The following is a 19948-nucleotide window of genomic DNA, read 5'->3' as shown; positions in this document are numbered from 1 at the left end:
TCTTCCCATTTTTCAAGGATCATTATTCTAGCTCATTCATGTATTGACAAATGACCTTGAGATAGAAATGTAACTCATGTCCTTCTCACACTGCATTTACAGGAATATTTATGGTTCATCTCCCAGATACCACATCTCTAAGTGACAAGTTGGTGGTTATAAGTAAACACAAGACAGCTCTGCTCTTTTGGGATATCACGGTAACTTCATCTGAATAGTTCTCGACTCATCTGCTGGGGACAGCTGCTAATCACCACAGACCACCGCCCCATCGCATCGCCATGATTTATCTCCCATTCACCACCCTTTGGTCTTCATAGACCATGTTCAAGTTCCTTCCTATTGTATGTACTTCCTATCCCTGTCTCCAAACAAACTAAAAATCAAATGTGTTACTTCCCTCACTAATATGTAAAGAATGGTGTCCAGGTGAGACAGAACTGTATAGAAATCCCTTCTCCTCCACCCCCTTCTGGTGGGGTTAACCCCACTCACCTCCTCATTTGTGGCATGGGAGGTGAACCCAACACAATCACAAGCCTTCAGTGAGATCCTGCATGTAAATTCCTCATCTTGGCACACAGCAATCCTTTAGTCTTATTAGGAATGTGGTGTCCTACCATGTCTTTTCACTAACTTTTTATAAATCCCATCCATGGTCGTGCCTGAAACTTCTGCCAATTCTCCCTATTCTTCCCAATCAATTCCAACTTTTCACCCTCCAAATTTCCCTACATCTTCCCCACTGACAGACCTTCTTTGAGAAATGTCAGAATCTGTCAGATTGATTAGGACCCTGTCATGAGTGGTAATAGCCCACTGCTGCCCATTCCATCTGACCTAAATTCTTCAGTTCTCAGACATTAACTGTGCCCCCCCACAGCTAACTCCCCATTACCAGCCCCATCATGAACACTCTCGATGTATTTACATGGTCCTTCCCTAGAATAGCCTCCTTCTTGCTCCCTATTCTTTTCTTTTTATCAAATCCGCTGCAAAAAAAACCTTCTTCCTGATGTCCCTGATTAACCCTTTCAAGTGCTATAGGTTTATGACTCTCATTTTCTTTTGATGCATTCATATACATACACAGGAATACTTAACACAAAGTTGTACTTACTGATATGTCTTCCACTATGCTGTTCTTTTTAAACTTAAGTTGAGATATAATTTACACATAATAATGCATTAGTGTTAGGTATACAATATGACTATATATACACACACGTATAAATATATATGTGTGTGTGTGTATAAAAAATGAAACTGATTACCACAGTAAATTCAGATAACATCTATCACCACCATAATTACAACTTTTTTTTTCCTTTTTTTAGGTAGGTTCCATGCCTAGCGTGAGCTCATGACCTGGAGATCAAGACCTGAGCTGATATCAAGAGCTAAATGCTTCACAGACTGAACCACCCAGGCACCCCTTTGTGATGAGAACTTTTAAGATCTACCCTCTTATATACAATACCATATCGTTAATAACAGTCACTGTTCACTATGCCTTTTTCCTCCCCAGATATTTTTCTTACATAAACATAAGCTCTTTAAGGGGAGTGAATGTATCAGGTTTTTATCCTTCCCACAGTAGAAGTGTACAAATATTTGATTGATCCACCAATGCAAAAGACTTTCATTCCCAGGAGTTCTATTTACTTTAATGGGAATAAATATCACATGGGACATTTGGGGGATACAGCAAAGTCAAGTGTTTGCTTAGGGACAAAAGCTATATACTGAAAACCTATGAAGCTTTTATTTGTTAGTTCGTTGCTTTGTGTGCTTTGTCATTCAGGATGTTGTTTATTTATAAAACGTGTTGGTGAATACTTAAAGCATATCTGCCTAGAACCTTCCCAATCATTTTAGGGTTAGGTAACACTTCTCTGGCTATCCTCTTCACTAGGATTTTGAAAGTTGAGTTACTTACCAAAGATTCTAGAACTTCTCTCTCCTTAAAGAGGTGAACTGAAAGGACAATCCTAAGTATGATTTGTGTGGAGATAAAGAGGTCTTCAGCACCTTGCAGCAGAACATCCCTCAGCTTCAAAGTCTGTCCCCCTGTGGAGTGCTGGCAATGGCCCCAGGCCATGGCAAGCTGTGGCTTCTGGCAGCTGCTGGGGGAGTGACTCCTCTTCACCACGTGATGTAATCTTCCATTCTGCAGGAGGGACCAGCCCTGTGAAATCCTCTCAGCACCCCTGGCAAGCAGCCCTTCCAGTCCTTTCCATCTGCAAAGAGGATGTCACAGACTTGCAACATGCCCTTGGGAGTGGTCAAGGTTTTGCCCAATTCTTAGCATATCACTTAATTCTACAGCTCCGTCCCTTTTTCTCCCACTCAAGAAAGCATACTGGAATACAAATGAGTAGGCTGATAAAAAAGTCACCTTGAATCTGTTCTCATTTATGGTTTTTTTTTTTTTTTTAAGTAAATCATTCACGAATTTGGGACTTTTATTGGCAACATATTACTTAGGGACCCACCTAAGTAACACTGGGTTGACAGCTACTGTGCTAACTGCCAACCCCTGGCAAGGTCGATGCAAGGTCAAAGGAAGACTATCTCGGTCACTAAGTGACAGCTAATGTGAATAGCTATTCTCTCAAGAAAAGGGAAATGATATCTATGATCAGTCAGGCACTGTATTAGGCACCTTCTGAGTTGGGCACTATACCACCTGATGAGGGGGGGTTTTCAGTAACAGGGCTCTGGTGGCTTCCATAACTATTTCCAAAACTGATGTGTAGCCGTCAAGATTTCTCAAACCCTGAACTCTTTTCCACCATCACATATTGCTGCCCTATTCAAATTTCCTGAAGAAACAAATTGGTGTAATTTTCATACAGTCTCCATTAAATCTTCCTGCTACTGGATTGATTTTTTACAATTCCTATCTCTCGGGTAGGCATGTATGGCCTATTCTTTCTTGTTCTTCCCCCTCCCCTTTTTATTCAATAAAATAAGGGAATATTCTGTTAAATTAGTCCTTGTAGAAACCTCGGAATCACCACCATTATTCAAAAAAGCTATGCAAGTCAGCTGTCAATAATGGTGCCCCAGTGAACACTTGATTTTTGTTGTCCCATTGAGTTACTACTGAATTATACCAAGTCCATTTGCAAAGCATGATTTACTTGAATTTTTTTAAGACTTTATTTATTTATTTGAGAGAGGGAGAAGGCACATGAGCCGGGGTTTGGGGGGGACAGACGGAGAAGCAGACTCCCCGCTGAGCAGGGAGTAGGATGTGGGGCTCGATCCCACAGCCCTGGGATCATGAACTGAGCTGAAGGCAGAAGCTTAACTGACTGAACGGCCCAGACATTCCAGTGACTTACTTGAATCTGACCCCTGCCTCTGAAGTAGTTTTGTGTGATTGCAGAGAACTCATTTTAAAGGCCCATGAATGAAGGCCCATGAATGACTGAAAAAAAGGGCAGGTGAAATGTCTCATTCTCTGCCTACACAGGTGTAGTCAACTGCAGGTAAGTTAAGTGCTAATTATTCATTTAAAAATTTTTTACGTCCACTCATTAGAAAGAAAAAAAAAAATCTTCCTATGTGAAAAACTGCACTCATTATTGAGAGAAAATACTTTATGATGAAAAGCTTGAATGCTATTTACAGGTTAGAATTCTGTAGATATTGAAGGCTGCAATGAAGATAAAGAAATAATAATGCCCTTTCGTCAGTGAGAAGGTAGAGAGAAAGATGAGAGAGAATACATTTCAAGATCTACTTCTGGTCTACAAAGAGGAATCAGCATGAAGTTCTAGAAGGGAAGACAGGTTAAGAGGCATGTGAAACTCTCAAGTATGTCATAGTGCCATCACAGGGAAAACCAACTCTATAAGCTTGATTGTGGCCTTTTAGATTCCAGAATTGTGAGAAAATAAATTTCTATGGTATGGACTAGACTAGTTGCTTGGTCACAGGGGTACAAAAAGGACCTCTAAATGGGAGGTTAAAGGAAAGGAATGTGAGCTTTCAATGGGGCAAGAACTTTCTAGTAACCCTAAAGCCCAGAATGCATCGTCTAAAGAGCCAGTGAACCTCTCACAAACTGAGGCATTGAAGCCTCTACCCCTCGGAATGCTGGTGTGGAGTTTTCTTACCAATGGGTGGTCACTTCTGTCCACCGTTCTGCAGGGTTCTTCTGGCTACAGATGTTCTTGCATTTCCTGCTCAGGGGATCCAGAAGACACCTCAGGGCAGGAAATGGCATTAAATGCAGAACAGAGATAATGGTTGAAAAGTAAAAACCATCAGGATCTCAGAGCAGTGGTAGAACAGAAGAAAAGGCAGAGAATGTCCATCATTCTGACAGTCCGGAGCTAATCATCTTTCCTTGGGGAACATCTTGTCCAAGGAATGTGTGAGTGCCCTGAATTTCAACAGGGGAATTTCAACAGGGGAAAGAGAAAATGCTAAATCTAAGAACTGTTATTTTTACAGATCATAACTTCACCTCTGTATTTTTGAGTTTGTGCTTAATAAAAATCCCATACTATTAAAAATTGCTTCTAGGACCGGCTTTCTGGACATGCATTCTGCATGACACACGGCCCAGAGCTCGGAAGAAGCCCCATGATTTGTTTAACATTCTGCTGTCGCCACCTTAAAATATTTAATTCTGGGGGTGCCTGGGAGTCAGTTAAGCACCTGCCTTCCGCTCAGGTCACGGGGCTGGAATCCAGCCCCACATAGGGCTCCCTGTTCAGTGGGGAGCTGCTTCTTCCGCTCCCAATCCCCCTGCTTGTGTGTGTGCTCTCTCTCTCTCTCTCTTCTCTTTGTCAAATCGATCAAATCTTCAAAAAATAAAATATTTAATTTTAAACAAAGGGTGCTACTTTTTTTTCATTTTGCAGTGGACTCTGCACAATTTGTTAGCTGTCGCTGTTCCCTCCCCATCTCGGAGTTATACTGCTTTTTGCATTCAGATGCCTTCAATCGTTCGTACAAACCTAGGACAGAGGGAACTGGTGTGGTGGTAAATGTGTGTTGTTCTCTGCTGTTGGGATTTGCTTAGCTTCAGCTTCCTATCTTTATAACTGGGAATAAAAAGGAAGGACCTCACTGGCTTTTGGAGGAATTAAAGGACATAAAGCATGTAAACAAGTTTTACCCTATAACAAGTATTGGCTTTTATTTGTTGAAGACATTCGAAGAACAAGGGAAAAAGTAGCCCAAGGGTCAGGACTGGATGGCTTGAGGAGGGAATGACAGAAGACAACATTTAGGGGAGAGGCAGATGAATGTTCACTTCTCAGGAAGGAAGTCAGCATCTTCCTGGCTGATCCTTTATCCCAATGGCCAGAAGTTGGGGCTTCATTCCTTGCCACTAGCACCACAATGGACAGTGGCTTAGTGACTTGAGCTCCTTCAGGTCAAGAGCAGGGCTGGGCAGTTCTAGACCATTCTAGCCTAGCTAAACACTAACCCGGCATTGGATGGTTTGTGCTTAATCTAGGAGAAAGTGGCTTCCCAGCAGGTTCATTTCTGTAATTTAGGACAGACACAATGAAGAACAAGGTCAGAGTTTGAGGTCAGGCGTTCTTAATCATGAGGGTGGAGGAGGCATCATCTCCCCAAATCTTTTCCCTTCCAACTTTCACTTCACCCTCATCTCAGATGGATGTTACATCCCTACCTGATACAAACAAACAAACAAAAATCCCTGCTGACCGTTCCCTTCCCCAAACCAAAACCACAAAACAAATAAGCAAAACTTAAAACAACAACAACCCCCTCCCAAAACAACAACAACAAAAAAACAAACCTTCCTTCAAGGAGAAGTAAATAGGTCGCCCCCTTGTTCGCCACGTCCGGCGCCTTTCTCCTTTGGTTCGTTCTAAAGATAGATATTCCAGGTTGCTCCCGGCTGCTTTTGAAGGGGTAAAAAAAATTAAAAAAAAAAAAAATTCAAAAAATGAGAGGCGTCTACTCTCTCAACAAGTAAAGAAATTCTATTTCCTTTAAGCTTGTCTTGTTCCTATTCTCTGCCAGAAACGCCTCCCCTCACCAAACCAAGGCAAAAAAAAAAAAAAAGAAATGCGGATAGAAACGCACCCCAGCAGCAGCCCTGATACGATATCCCCGAGAGGCCTGCGGGGTCGGATGAGTCAAGCTCACGGGGACGAGCGGGGAGCGCTCCCGAGTTTTCTGGAACCCAGACGTCCTACGACTCACCTTTCCCTGATCCTGCACCGTCTGTCTCCTGGCCCCAGACGCTCCCTCTCGCGCGCGGAGCCCGGGGGGCCGGCGGCCGCGGCGGCGCGTGGGGAGCGGAGGAGGCGAGGACGCCGCACCTGTGGGCGCCGGGGGCGCGGGCCCCTCCCTCCCGGCCCGAGCGTGCGCAGCTCCCCGGCGGCTCCGCTAGGGGTCTCTCTCGGGTGCCGAACGGGGTGGGCTGGATCAGCTGACTCGCCGGGCTCCGAGCCCAGCCGCCGCGCTCCAGCTCCGTCAGTTTCCTCGGCAGCGGCAGGAGAGAGCAGCCGGGGCGGCGCGAGCGCGGGGCCGCGGGAGACGGCGGCGGCGACGGCACCGACAGAGCCAGGGCGCGGCGGATCCCACTCCCACAGCAGCGCACTCGGTGCCCCGCGCAGGGTCGCGATGCTGCCCGCTTTGGCACTGGTCCTCCTGGCCTCCTGGACGGCTCGGGCGTTGGAGGTGGGTGCCGCGCCTCGGAATTGGAGGGAGGGATACGGTGGGAACCCGATTCCCCCAAGTCTTTAATCCGAAGAAGCCGGGGGCAGCCCAGGGGACCCCTCTCCCCTCCACGTCCCACGCCCCCGCTTGCGGGCGCCCTGCGCATCCGCGCCTCCGGCCCAGCCCTGCCCCGGGGACGCGCGCTCTGGCCGGCGGAGAGGGAACTGGCGAGGCGTCGGGCTTCCCGGTCCGCGCGGGTTGGGGGCGAGGAGGGGTGAAGGATCCCGAGCTCGGATCCTGACTCAGTCCCGGCCTCGCGGGCGGGGGCCGGGGGAGGCGAGGGACTTCCAGATAGGGGGCAGGGGGACGGAGCACGTGGGGGGAAACCGAAAATGCAGCGTCCCTGGATCCTGTCCTCCGCTCTCGGTCGCTGCCCTTCTCTGGGGCCCGGGGGAGGAGGAGTCAGGACAGCTCGGGAAGCAGCCCCCTACCCTTTGCCTTTTCCGCCCCGCTTCACCTTCCCTTCTCATCCCCAGCACCCCTTCCCTTCCGGACCCCCGGCTCCTTCCCTTTGGCGGCTGCTCGCTGCAGCCGCCTCGGTGCGACCCCATCGGGGTCGCGCACCACCTTCCGCAGGCAAACTTTGTACATTTTGCGTCTCCCTTTTGTGTTAAGTTGAGAGAGATGGGAGGGGTCGGAGACCCACGGGCCACCTCGCACCTTCCCCAAGCCTGGACGGCCCTGGCGTTCGCTCCGCACCTCTAGCTTCTTCCGGAGAGGGAGAAGGTTCCTGCGAACAAAAGCCGCGACACCCCGCCCTCGCCAGCCCGGGGCGCGGTGGCTGAGGCGGCCGCCTTGGTCTGTGCGCCACAGCGAGGCTCCCGCCTGACTCCCTTCCCGGGGCTGCGCGTCTGTCCCGGAGGGGGCTGGGGCGCTGCTTGGGGCCGCCGTGGCGGAGCCTCGGGGCCCCTCTACAACCACTCCCCATCCTCTCCGGGGCTTGCAAATTCTGTGCTGGGCTGGAAAGTCCTTGGGGAGAAATATGCGGACAGTGGGGTGTGCGTCTGGTAAGGGTAGTGGCGGGTGGTGGGGAGGCACGAGCTCTCCCCTCCTGTGCATCAAAGGAGACGTTTGTCTGATTAAGGCGCGGCCTCTTCCCTGACAGCGAGCCGTCTGGTTTAGTCCTCCTGGGGGCGCGAGCTGCTGGGGAGGGTCCTCGGGGCCTTTCTTTTTAGGGTGCAGATAAAAGGATTGAATTGAGTGAAGATTAAGACGGAGAAGATGGCGCCTCTGCAGTGCAGCAAAGAAAAGCGGTGTGAAGGCTGCAGCCTGGTGAAATCCACCCACCGCTAGGTGTATAACAAGTCTTCTCCATTCATCCAACTCTCGAACATTCAGCTAACGCCTGTGCAAAAACGACAATTTTTCTTTTTACCTAAAGGTGCTAAGAAGTTGTTTGTGTGACATTTGGGGTATTTCCCATCCTTTGGATTCCCATTTGGTATCTTCCTATTTGCAATCTCGCCCAATTTTTCCAAATTTTTTTTTCCTCCTTTTCCAAAAAACAAACAAACCCCAAAACAAAAAAACACCAAAAAACCAACCTCACAATTCTTAGACCAGAGTTTTCTGTAATTACGCTGAGGCTATGCAGATTATCACAGCACAGCAGTTTTAGTCCCTAATTTACAAGGTTATTGAACTTTTTCCCCTTCTTTTACGTGTAAGTGGCTCAGAAATCACCCTAGAACTAGTTAAGACAGATTGATTCAAGAGGAGAAGCAGTTAGTTTTCTATATTTTTTTAAAAATGCATTTATTAAGGGTTTTTTCCTCTAGTTAATTTATTCCTACTAGTATTTCTGTTACTTTCCTTACTGTCTTCCTACACCCTAAAAAAAAAAACAAAAAAAAAAAACAAAAAAAAAACAAAAACCTCACAAATTAATTAAAAGCATATCACAACCTTTATATTTGAAGTTTTTGCCAAAATGTAAATATTTGACTTTTTTGACCACTGGTTTGTTTGTTTCTGTATAAAAAGAGGCATCATGCAGGCAAATACGGTTCAGAATTATTTTGGGGCTTGTGTGCATTTCTTTGCTCTCTCTGCCATTCTTTCGGACATTTTTGCTTGTTATGGCCACTTCCCTCACAGAGTGGAGGTGAAATTCACATTAGTCCGTTTTGCAAAGCATCGGTGGAAGGGTAGGGAATTCACTGTTATGAGGTTTGAGGGGGATTAATTCAGCTATATTTCTGTCCACTGAAAGATGTAATTATGAGTTTGTCTTGTAGGGCTTAGAAAATAGGTCTCCTGCAGGTGGCTCTAAAAAAAGAAATAACTAAGGGCAATGATAACGGGGCCTCCACTTTTGGGGTTATTACCGGAGTTGATTAATTTGCCTGGTGTACTGAGAGAGTATGAAATTAAAGGGCCCTAACATTTACTTATTTAAACTTGCTTCTTTAAATTTGAGTTTACTGTATTGGGAGGTTTAGCCTCAATAGCGGGGTTTAACCTAGAAACTGAATTGCTTTGATCATGGTGCTAATTCACAGATTAGAGATACCTATTCATACTGACTAGTACTGCCTGAAAAGTAGACATTTGTACGCAGAACCGTGGAGCCCAGATTTGATCGTGATCTATAAGGAGTCACTGTTTCTTGCTATTAAATGGGAAGTCATGGACAGCCATCAGGGCACAAAAGCTTCTCTCTACTCACCCTAACCAGCAGAGGCGCCTGATGGCACTTGATTAGTAGTACTAATCAGTACTAATCAGTACTAATTAGTACTGATTAGTACTGCAGAGAAGTATTCCAGATCAAATAGCGACCCCTGACTCTGATTGGGGAAGGCAAAAGGAACACGGAACTGAATACATTACAAGGTTAAGTTGGGAATGACTGATTGAAAAACAATACAAAAGAAATAATGTGGTCCAAACTGAACAGTGGTTTGAAGAAAAACATATCCTGTGGATAAGGCTTTCTCCTTGTTGCTGGAAACTCCTTATTTTTAATGATCCTCTTTATGGCATACTGGAGACGTCTGTGTAGATATTTGTATGAAGATGAAGGTTGTCAGTCATGCCAGAAATAAGCATAGCTATTATATGCCATTCATATTCTATGGCTGCTAAATTGTCAGTGAAGAAATGCAATAAAATTCAGTCGAAATGTACATTCTGTTCCTGCAAATTTGATCTCAGTGGAGACATATATTACCTTAAGACACTTGAAAGCATCTTTAACATAGTCCACCTTTACTCTCTGCTTTATTATGTCAATTAAAAATGCAAAAATAAACCTTATGAATGTAGTTGAAATGTAAAGCTCTGGGTTGGAAGGTTTAATTTGACTGCATTCCCCTTGCTCACGGGAAGTTTGCAGACTAAGTAGGAACTAGAAAGTGTTAAATACCAAGAGGAAAGTACAGATTAAGTGGTTTACTGAGTAAGAGCCGTACAGTGTAAACATCTATATTTAAGGAATAAAGGAACAATGAGATGAGATAATCTTAGAGAATTTCCTGGTAGTTCATTTCCAGCCAGCGTTGTATCCCAGGTCTGGGGAAGGGACTGTAAGTCTTTGCATTTACAGAATTTACAGGCCTCTCCCAACCTTTCCCCTCCTGGGAAGGAAAACACACACACACACTCACACACACACACACACACACACACACACCCCTGAGGGTGTGGGTGGAGCAAATGTGGGGTTTCATTTTCTTAAACTCTCCATCTATTCACTTGGGACAGTTGTATTAATTCTCTTTTGGGGCCAAACCCTGTCCTCAGCTCTGAAAATACTGTGAACAACACGGTCTATTCGTTCGTGAACCTTCCAGTGGGGAAGACAGACAAGAAACAAATCCCAAGTTTGTGTTCCTGAAGTGGGACAGAAACTGAAGCTGAGACGAAAGGAGGGCGCGGGGTACACTCTGGAGAGGAGTTGGGGTTTTGGAATAAGGAGCTAAGGGGGAGGGGGCCGAAAGCAAGATCTAAGGGTTTTGCTACTCTGTCCTCAGTAGGAGCTTGACTGAGGGAAGTGAGTACATGAGGAAAAAAGTGCCTCACTGGCGCACCAGGAGGAGAGTGGGAAAATAAAATGTTATTTTTGTGTTTTGGTTTTTGCTGGTAGTTTCTGCATCTCTGTGTTCTTCCTTATTGTGAAATGGTTTCCTTCTCAGAGTGGGCTCCCAGGGAGATAGAAGTGTGTGGAGTGGGGATTCATGCTAAATACTGCCCCCGGCAGGTCTTTGGAAATGCCATCTCCCTGTGTCTCAGAGCCAATGTACAGACACCCTCAGGAGGAGGGGCTGGAGGGAGCTGGAGGGGTGGCAAGCAGAGGTAGTCAGGTGAAGGAATGAGCAGGCCCCCTTACTGAATAGCAGGTTTAATCAGAATGCTTATTTCTTAAAATGTTGTTATTAATTAAAAAAAAAATAAAGCCAACAGTACCTAAACACTCAAACTGAATTTGCAGATGGAAACCATAGTGAAGGGGGAAAATGTTATGTAACTATTTCTTCAGTGTAATATGGACAGCTTAAAAAATAACCATTTCTGTGAGGGCACTAGTTTCTTTTTTTTTTTTTTTTAATATATTTTCTTCTTCAGAGTAATCCTGATTAATAGACATTACTGCCACTGTTTTAGAAGTCAACCAAAAATTGGGTTAGAATGAGAAGTAAGGTATAACCAATATTGATTTTATTCGTATTAGTACTGTGGGAGTCTCACCGATAGTATATTTGGTTGACACATAGTTCGTGTTATGTGCATTATATACTGTATTCTTACAAGAAAGGAAGCTAGAGAAAAGATGTTAATTAGGCGGATCCTAAGGAAGAGAAAGTACATTTGCAGTACTTTGCTATATTTAACAGAAAAAGTCTGATAAGTGCACCCACACAGTTCAAATCCTCATTCAAGGGTCAGTGTAATTCATTAAAAAAAAAAAAAAAAGGCCTTGGACATGTTCAGCAATTAATAGTTCTATAAAAATGTGACACGTGGTAGATTAGTTAGCTGACTGTTGAAAGTGAGTGGAGACAGAGGACTTAGGTTCACATGTATGGAATTTTAGCTGCAGTAAGGACCTTAGATTTAGTTGGGCTACATTTTTGAAGAAACCTATGGGACAGATTTAGCTTGAACTTTGCTAGGATTATAGTATTTTATGAAAGAAGGTAGTACTTGAATGGGGAAGATGAGAGGTTTTTTAAAAGCCTGGCTCTATGGAAAGTAGTAGAACTATTCCCACATTTGTAATACTTTTTTCGATACCAGTGTGAAGTTAGGCAGGCAACACGTGATTGTTGGGATTCTCACACGTTCAAGGAAAGTAGCATTTCGCACTGATCACGATCCTGGACTGGGTTTACGTCTTGGCTCTGCCCCTTTTGAGCTATTGACTGTGGGCTAGCTCCATACCTCAGTTTTTTCCTTTGTAAAATGGGGATATCTCTATGTGTGTGTCTGTGTGTGTAAATATATGTATGTAAAATGCCTGGAATAGTACATGAGTTAATATATATAATACGATGGCACGTTAGAGGCACTGTGTTGTAGTTACTGCTGTATATGATGATGATGATGTAAAATGGATATATTTGAGTCATACCTGGTTGAAAGTTAAAAACAAACAAACAGGAAAAAACGCTCGTATGATATTTTACTTAATGACTACCTTACTTAACGGGCCAGCTTAGATTACTGCAGGACATTGGCAGGTCTCTAAAAAAAAAGATGAATTTTATTTAAATTTTAAAATGACAGTACACCTGGGGATAAAAATATATATGTTTATAAAAAATAAAATAAATTTTTAAATAAAAATAAATAAAAAATTAAAATGACAGTACAGATAAAATTTTTAGACTACGTGTTTTAAAATTTCATTCACTAAATTGTATATTTTATGTTTCAATTGGCTTTTTTGTAAAACATCAAGATAATTAGTGTTCATTGAAAATTTTGAACAGTGCAGAAATATGTAAAAAGCATAAGCAGTTTTTATACCAATGGAAAGACCTATTTTGAATGTATGCTTGTGGGCGGATTGCCACATCTGTCTGATACTGAACAAGTTTGTGTACTGGCTTGATTATTAACTGTGCTATTAGTTGACTATCAGCTATGCACAAGGACCTATGAACAAGCTTGGTTTAGTTTTTAGCAAAATGTCTTCTAAAAAAAATTATTAAACCAGTTTTCCCCATCTAGGCCAAAATGGAAGATTTCAAATGCCAGCAAAAGATTTGGGTCTTAAAATGGAAGCGTGAAATCATCTTCACCAGAGTACAAGAAAACCAGAAAGCAAACTGCGTGAGAATGCAGCATTTCTATAAGAAGTAGTTTTTAAAATAAAATGAATGATATTATCCGGCAGATGATGACTATCCCATCTTTAAAACTTTATAGTGATCTTCCTAATTAAAAGCATACTTTGAGAAATCAGCATAGTTTGTTTATTATATAATAAGAGGTTTTCAATCTCCATTTCAAAATGAAGCTGAGGATATTTGAGGTTGAGGAATGACTAACACATGGAAGAATCCATAAGCAAAGTATGAAGGAATTTATGTGGGTTTTTGTTAACACCAACTTTGTATTTATCTTTGTCCTACTCAATCAAAAAAAGTGGGTTCAAGTAGGTGAATGTAATTATGTAGCCATGTTTGGAAGAAACATCAGAGTAGAAGCCCTGAGGAGCGAGTGAGATGGCACCATAATCCCATGTATAGGGTCAGTGAGCAGGGACAAGGCATAAGCAAGATCAACGTTTCAGAAAAAGGAAGACAATAATAAGCCTGTTTTGTAGATGAACAAATTCTAGAATCTTAAGGCCTTATTAATTATTACAAACAGTGTATCTTTGAATTTCCAGATAGTCTTTCTCTTTACTTTTTCTTTCTGGGTTCAGATGGTTTTTAGCTAAGAAATTTGATTGAGCAAGAAAAGTTACTTTTTTGGCTGGTTACTTTTTTGGTTAATATGAAATTGTTTTGGTCTAATTCTCTTTCTTAAGAGAGTCTAACAATTTGTCCTATGCTCTCAGTTTGCTTCATAAAAACCCATGTCATGTCGTGTCTTCCTTGAAGAATGTTAGGGTGTTAGGCAGTCATCCAAGATGATAGAGACTGATACATTACTTTGTAGCCTCAAAGACTACTTAATGAGAATTAAGAGATCTGGTATATCAAGAAAAGTCATCTGTGATACCTGAAGAAATGCATTATTATTCTTGTGTCTTTGCTAAATTTTGACCCTTTAATGACTGTAATATATTTTGACCATGTGGAGATTCTTTGCAGGAAGAAACACAAGAGATTTAATCCCACCGTTGGGGCCTATTTGTGTACCTTAGATCTGACCCCTCACCCCCAAACTTTTTTGTTCAGTGTTTCCATGTCTGTATGTACTTAATTACTATAAAATTAACGAGGCAATGTAATTTTTAGTTTTAATCAAAAATAGAATAGTGTTTGTTTATTAAGACTTGATTAGTCCAAAAGAGAACTTTTTATATCTGCCCTTACTATTGGATAAATTTTCATAAGCATAATTACTGTTTTTATACATAACCCTACTCATTTTATTTTTTTATTTTTTTTCCAATTTTTTAAAATAATTTTTTATTTTTTATAAACATATATTTTTATCCCCAACCCTACTCATTTTATTAATGGAATTTATAGGTACCCATGATAAAGAAAGACAATGTGCCATCGTAACCATATTTATTGATTTTTCTTTTTACCTTTCAAAAAAGAATTATCCTCATTTACTTTGAAGGTTGCTTTTATTTATTTATTTTACTCTTTGAGAGAGAGAGAGAGAACGCAAGCAGGGAGGGACAAAGGAGGGAAAGAGAATCCTAAGCAGTTTCCACACCCAGCTTAGAGCCTGAGGCTGCTGGATCTCAGGATCCTGAGATTGTGATCTGCGCAGAAATTAAGAGTCAGACACCAACCCACTGAGCCATCCAGGCTCCCTGAAGGCTGAACCTTCAAAACTGACACAAATTTTTTGAAATCTTAGCAAACTCTTCAGACATTAACATTAACATGTCTTATGAAAATTGATATTTGAGATAAAATCTTACCCATACTGATGCTCTTAATTGCTTATGATGGCTTGTTTCAACAAATACAATTTTGCATATTGGTTTGAAAACACAAGTGATGCATTCTTAAGAAACTCCCATAGAACATTGGGGAGGGTATGTGCTATGGTGAGTGCTGTGAAGTGTGTAAACCTGGTGATTCACAGACCTGTACCCCTGGGGATAAAAATACATTATATGTTTATTTAAAAAAAAAGAAAAAGAAAAAGTAAAAAGAAAAAAAAAGAAACTCCTATAGAAACTTGCAAATATGCAGATTGATCATTCTAAGAATAATTTATTCACGGGTATTTAGATATTAAATTTATTCACAATTTAAAATTGAAATTTTTATAGAAAGGTTAATAGCATTTTTACATACACAGACAGATTTTTAAGGGCACAACCAGCAAAGGAAAACACACTTTTTCATTTAACAAATACTTCTGAGTCTCCTACCCTTAAGGGAGCTTATAGTATTGTGAGGGGTAACAGAATAAATAGCATACAGTAGGGAACTAGGAGAAAATTGAGTGAGGGGTATCTGGGGAATGCTGTATGGAAGTGTGTTGTGGGGTGATCTTTTATGTGATACCAGGAAAGTTCTCTGATCTTATCCCTATGCAAATGTAGACTTAGATATTTGAGGGAGAGAACTATATATTCACCATGATGTAGGAGAAGAACTGGGAACAGGGGCATCTAGAGTGGTGAAATAATTAAAAAATGGTAATGGTTGGGTAGAAAAATTAATACTGATTGTGATCACAGTTTACTATACCTGTTTCTTTTTTTTTTAAAGCATATTTATATATTTTTTAAATTTTTATTTATTTGTCAGAGAGGGAGACAGAGGGAGCACAAGCAGGGGAGGGGCAGGCAGAGGGAGAAGCAGGTGATCCCAGGACCTCTGGATCATGACCTGAGCCGAAGGCAGGCGCTCAACCCACTGAGCCATGCAGGCGTCCCTGCTATACCTGTTTCATCACTACCACTGCATTTAGTAGTAATATTTGATAAATATTTTCAATGAGAACTTTGGAGATTTTATATTGTGGTGATAAAGAATTTATGTGTTTAGTTCTTGATATTTGAATTAACTTGTGTCTAAAAAATTGTGAATGACCCTTCACTGCAAGTGCTGAGGGAAAATTAAAGCCTTTGAAATAAAATTTCTTCTTTCAGCCTTTTCTGAAATATTTTATTGTGAAAAAATTTCGTAAATGCTATCCATAGCTTAATGTTCAGAAATTCATTTGGCCTAGCAAAAGTGTCTTGTTCTTGAAATATTTCGTCAGTCTTGAGATTGATTGCGACAGTTTCAATTGAGGGTGGCAAGAAATGATTTTGTTTGAATAAGATTTGTATATTGGAATTAAATTGAGTTACCATCAAAATGAAAATTTCATTATCATTGTCTTTTTTCAGTTTGCTGCTTTTCTGCTTTTTTACAGCTAGTATTTACCTCTTACTTTAGTGTGAGGCAGGATCAGAATTGGCCCTTTAAGACAAAAATTAAGTTCTGTGACTTCTGTTCTCTAAAAGAATTGTACTGTTCAAGTTCATGGGCTTGAAGCCAATCCCACTATATGCTATTAACTTGACAGGCATTGAAAATCTAATTGAGGTCATTACGATTAGCCTTATATCTTGCCAGTGTTTTTTCTCAGGCTTATTTTTAATGTTATATGTCAAGTGTTAAATCCTCTTACACCCCAGAGTCCAGAAAATTTAAATCCAATAACAGTAAACTATATTTTAAAATCCTCCAGTTGTTTTGGGGTGGGGGCGTTCTTGGCGAGCTGATGGGACATTGGAATGTGAAGGCAGCTTACACATTGCAGTTAGTTTGAGGAATGTGAAAGGCTCCACTTGCAAGACCACATTTGTGACAAAATTGCAGTTTGGAAGTCACTGCATACTTGTTCCGTGAAGTTACGAGAGGAGGGAGTCCTGGGAGGGAGGCCATGTGACTGCAGGGCCGAAACCGTAGGAGCAAGGCTGCCAGATAGAGATGTTCTTCAGACAGTGCAGGTCCGAGGAACTAGGAACTGAGTAATTGATCGGCATGGCCATTTGAGATAGCCCGGACAACGATAATGAAGATTGGGGGTCAGGGAGGACACTTCAATGAGCAAGATACCAAGCGCTTTGTTTCCAGGCAATGCCTTTCCTTGTCTGTATTTGCAATTTGAATATTTCATGTCACTTTGTGAGCTGGCCTCCAAGATTAAATTTTTATCGTGGTGAATTTTATTATTTGTGAAATCTTTGTCATGCTGTAAGGGCGCCTATGGGAAGTATTCAGTTTTGGGGGGCTATTTCTTACGTGTATGTGTTTTTAGTTGTATTTATTGATTTCATAAATAGCTTGATTAGGAGATTAGAAAAAAATTTTAACATAACTACCCCCCCCCCCAGGGGAAAAAAAAGTCATTGGTTAAAATATTCTTCTACAGGCTTATTACCATTGTTAAATTATTGATGCTTTTTAAAAAAAATTCTGACACATAACCTTATTGCTTACTTTCTCATTCATCTCCGAAGTGGAGCACTGAACACAAACCCGAGCCTGTTGATCGATTCTTCTAGCAGATGAGGGGAAGGTTTAATGCAGGATGTTTAATTGGATATTTGAATTATGTGTTCGTGTGTTTTGTCTCTATTCCAAATTTTCTCAGGGTGTTTGTGATCGACTTCTTGTGATACTGACACCGATTTGGAGTTGTGTTTTTTTGTTATTATTAATTTATTGTTGTACTGCATTTTTGTCCCTTTCCTCTTGAAATTTGAAAAACGTCATTCATTTTATGGACACGTACTGGATGCCTTCTGTGTTTCAGGGGTGACAGGAGCACTATAACCTTTGTGGCGCTGTGAGTAAACAAAGAAGTAACTCAGCTTGTGCCTCGGTTTTGCAGCCTGATAGGGGAAGAAAGAGATGCAGAAAGAATTAGGCCCAGTATGCTGAAGGTTCCCACGGAGGAATGTACAGTCTTCATAGCAGAGGTGATCCGTCTTTAAACGGGCTTTCAGGGATGAGTGGGGGTTAATTCTGGGGACATGGTAGGGATTTCCAGACAGAAGGATTAGTGAAGGTGTAGAGGTTCAAGAGAGGAAGCCATCAGGATGTGGGTGAGAAAGATGGTGTGGGAATGGAGTTTTAGATGCTTTGATGAGTTCAGACTTCATTTTCTTAATAGTGTTTAGATGTTCCTAAAATGGGGGTAGTAGCCATTGATGACTATCGATCAGTTACATTTAGGAGCCTGTGCTGAAGTCCTTGTCAATATCGGCTTAAGCCCATTAACCAAATGGTAGCACCGCCCTGCCAGGGAGCCTGGTACATGTAGTATATTAGCTGGAATATTCCCACTAGGAACACAGTCTAGATTCTTCTCTTATGGAATAAGGAAAGGATAGGATATTGAGTGACAAACAGCTGGCATTCTGGAATGTGCAGGGGATATAGTACAAGCGATGTAGAGGAAAATGGGTGGATTCAGAAACATTCCGAATCAAACCAAAAGAAGGATTCTCTGTGAGCAATTGGGGTAGGTTTTTGGGATTTACCCACATCTTACATGTTGGCTAACCTCACAGGATACATGTCTTTAAGAATGGAGAAGGAGATGGGGAATGCTTTTTTAAAAAATTTTTATGGCAGGAACACCCGAGAGCCAAGACTTGGCTCTGGCTATTTACCTGCATCCAAGATGGTTTAGACTTGTGTTCCAGGGAAACCCTTCCAGTCAGGGTGATGGGAAAACAGAGTCCAGTGCTCTTTGGAAAGTCATGGCAGGGTCAGTTTACTCTCCCTGTTGGTAAACTATCTTGATCTTGAGACTTCCCTAAAGCAACTTTGTTATGCTTGTTCTTTGAAAGGAATAGCAGATAAAACAAGCTTTGAGGTTTTTAGAAAAGAGCATGATACAGAAAACCTCTTTTGAACTAGATTTCCCTACCATGTTCATCTTTTTATCACTGATGCACAGCATTTCAAATATGCTCGTGTGTACCTGTGTTATTAAAACAGAATAGGACAATCTGTGGAAAAGAGAAAAGTAAACCTTAAAATATTTACATGAGTAAAAATGAAACTGCTGTTTTAAAATTTGTCTTAATTCCTTATCTGGTTTTTTATTCAGTTACTCTAAAAGTGGTCAAATGAAGATACTTATCAGGAAGTACATAATGAAATAAAGCTGTGGGAAAACCCTAGCGTCCTGAGCAGACTGGATATAATCATTTACATTAGGGAGTGTTTGAGGTTTTATAGTAGGTATTTAACAGTACCTAAAGATGTATTTAATATATGTCCTAAGAGTTTTATATATGGTACATGGTTCTATCTTAAGGAAACTTATAAAGCATCAAGGTTCCTCTACAACTATTCTTGGTTTTATTTTCTGCATTCATTCTTTTTGAACCCTTGATTGATTGTCTATAAAGGAATCAAAGACACTGTTCAAGTCTGGTCATCTTAAATCTGAGCATTGGTTTTTTGTTTTGTTTTGTTTTATTTTCATTTTGAAGTATCTGTCAAGGAAATATTTTATCTTCTCAGTTCTAGAGACTGTATTCAGAAAAACGATGATAACTTTCATGTGTCCAGAACAGTAGTTGTTTAATATTCCTTTAATAGTACCCTGGCTATATTTTGAAATTGGTGCTTTTTCTTTCCCCCTAAAAAGAGCAAGTGGTAATTATATAAGTTTGAAAAAATTTTATTTTTATTTTTATTTTTTTTAAAGATTTTATTTATTTGACAGACAGAGATCACAAGTAGGCAGAGAGGCAGGCAGAGAGAGAGGGGGAAGCAGGCTCCCCGCCGAGCAGAGAGCCTGATGCAGGGCTCGATCCCAGGACCCTGGGACCATGACCCCAGCTGAAGGCAGAGGCTTTAACCCACTGAGCCACCCAGGCACCCCTAGTTTGAAAAATTTTTTAAATTATGGTAGGTTAGATAGAAATTGAAAATGTAAGAAAATCATGATCAGTAATTCCAGCATAATTTTATAATGGTCATAAATACTTTGTAGAATTTGAAGAAGTAATTTCACCCAAGGACATGCATTTTATGCTGGGTTCTGTTCTGTTTTTATATAACTGAAAATACTTGACATGGGTTTGCCCTTAGTTGGCTCTGAAATGCAGAGATAGAGACCATTG

General features: G+C 41.4%; 1 protein-coding gene across 6 annotated transcripts in view; it reads left to right on the top strand.

Annotated features, from left to right (window-relative positions):
• The first annotated feature begins 6539 nt into the window (after window positions 1-6539).
• Window positions 6540-19948, top strand: part of APP (amyloid beta precursor protein) — a 262344-nt gene continuing 248935 nt past the window's right edge. For all 6 annotated transcript variants that reach the window (XM_059392200.1, XM_059392199.1, XM_059392198.1 and 3 more), the window contains exon 1: window positions 6540-6681. In XM_059392200.1, the coding sequence (XP_059248183.1) occupies window positions 6625-6681 (57 nt within the window). In that variant the 5' untranslated portion in view covers window positions 6540-6624. The remainder of the gene's footprint in view (window positions 6682-19948) is intronic.

Source organism: Mustela nigripes, chromosome 2 (assembly GCF_022355385.1).
Source record: "Mustela nigripes isolate SB6536 chromosome 2, MUSNIG.SB6536, whole genome shotgun sequence".
NCBI lineage: Eukaryota > Metazoa > Chordata > Mammalia > Carnivora > Mustelidae > Mustela > Mustela nigripes.
The sequence above is the reverse complement of the archived record's forward strand: the minus strand, read 5'-3'. Positions and strand labels throughout refer to the sequence as shown.